Source organism: Austrofundulus limnaeus, unplaced genomic scaffold (genome assembly GCF_001266775.1).
Source record: "Austrofundulus limnaeus strain Quisiro unplaced genomic scaffold, Austrofundulus_limnaeus-1.0 Scaffold132, whole genome shotgun sequence".
Lineage (NCBI taxonomy): Eukaryota > Metazoa > Chordata > Actinopteri > Cyprinodontiformes > Rivulidae > Austrofundulus > Austrofundulus limnaeus.
The window spans coordinates 578,193-579,935 of record NW_013952534.1 but is presented as its reverse complement, the minus strand read 5'-3'; the positions used below and the strand labels follow the sequence as shown (position 1 = coordinate 579,935).

At 39.2% G+C, this 1,743-nt stretch overlaps 1 protein-coding gene across 2 annotated transcripts in view; it reads left to right on the top strand.

Moving 5' to 3' along the window:
* The window catches only part of csrp2 (cysteine and glycine-rich protein 2), a 23,054-nt gene that overhangs the window by 17,357 nt on the left and 3,954 nt on the right, over positions 1–1,743 (top strand). For both annotated transcript variants that reach the window (XM_014015617.1, XM_014015616.1), the window contains one exon: positions 1,571–1,664. In XM_014015617.1, coding sequence (XP_013871071.1) covers positions 1,571–1,664 — 94 coding nt within the window. The remainder of the gene's footprint in view (positions 1–1,570; positions 1,665–1,743) is intronic.

Sequence of the window (1,743 nt, the reverse complement as noted above, 5' to 3'; positions counted from 1 at the left end):
GATTTCTTTGTATGTATGGATCACTTGGGTTGTTACCGACATCTGTTGAACATTTCATGTCATTAGCACCTCTAGTAATATATTTACTGCGAAAAATGGTGACGTGTTCAATACTTATTTTACCCGCTGTACATCTGGATTTATTTGTACATATGCTGTTTTCTCGATTTAAGTGTATGCCACGTTTCAGTGGGAAATCCATGCAAGTCTTTGCACATGAGGCCCCTCAACGCTCAAACAGCTATTTAGAAGTCTGCCTGCTGCTTTATTGTGCGAGGCCACCTTGACTAACACCAACAGAGTTAAAATAATCMATTTGTGGGGTAATAAGAGTGAATCACCTGTTCAAAATTTATTATTATTACTAAAGGATAGAATTATTTCACTTTAGATAAAAGCTTCGTGTATTTACTTCACACAGACTGTAAGTTTAAACCAACTCATCAACATATAATTCCAGTTTTAATRAACTATCATTACAGTTTTTGTGTGAAATCCACCCTCTAACCMAGAAAGTGTTGGCTGGCTCAGATACTCCAGGATCACAGCGTGCGTCAGGAACCACATGGGTGGAACTGGACTAAACGCACGTGGTCCACATTTAGGATGCTTGGTGTGGTCCCTGCAAATGAGAGAACACGAGTCCTGTTTTTGCCCAGTTGAAGCTGCTGAATAAGTTTTGGACGGGGCCGTCCGAGGTGCTGCCGCTGTTCACACGAGGCTCCGCTGGCATGCAGGTTTACTGCGGCTCAGGTCTCTGATGTCTGTGGGATTCTACGGGATGGGTTCTTGGAGAGGGGAAACACAAGGAGTTTGGGAGGATTTTTAGAATCTGAAATGGGTGTGGCCTCTTCCTGACAGCTGACGGCTTGTGGATTCACGCGTGAGCTGATTTAAAGCAGATGATGTCGGAAGAAGCAGAGTTGTTGATGCCGTTCCCACTGAGAGAAGGATCCACTTACTGGTGAAACGCTAACCAGTAATTTAGTTTGTAATGAAGACGTTCAGAMCTGTCCCAGGCCGAGTGGAAACTTTTATATGTTTATTTCTTTTGGGTTTCTAGAAGCAAAGTTTTATTAGATTAAAGAAACATCTGCAGTAATAAATCAATGATGGTCATTTGGTCAAAACATTACTCAAACCTAAAAATGTATGGTAAGTGTGGCTTAACATGACAAAGACAGAAATATTTAAAGGACTAACTCTTAGAATTAATACATATTATCATGTTAAGATGAGAAATGAAAGAGTTGTAACCATATTTGGTCAAACTTWAAATGATTTTGTAAAGTGAATGACTCAACTACAGCTACAGCAAATTTTAGCTGAACATCTGTAAAAAATGTTGTTTTCAAAGGTTAGTTGACTGTGGCAGCCATCTTGAATTGGACTGAGTCTAAAACCCAATTCAATAACTAATTTCTGTAAGTTCCAAAATCTGTTTATTTGTTCATGAGATACAGTATTTTGCTAACACAGACACTTGAACATTTCATGATCGTTCTGCATTCGAATTAGGGTTAGATATTGTAAATAACACAGCCTGCTTTGTGCTTCTTTCTTTCCTCAGCCATGGCATAAGAACTGTTTCCGCTGTGCAAAATGTGGGAAGAGCCTGGAGTCGACCACTCAGACTGAGAAAGATGGAGAAATCTACTGCAAAGGTGAGAAGGAACTAAATAAAACCACTTCCTGAAAGATGACTGTAAAAACTAAGATTTCACCATCAATAATAATAATAAT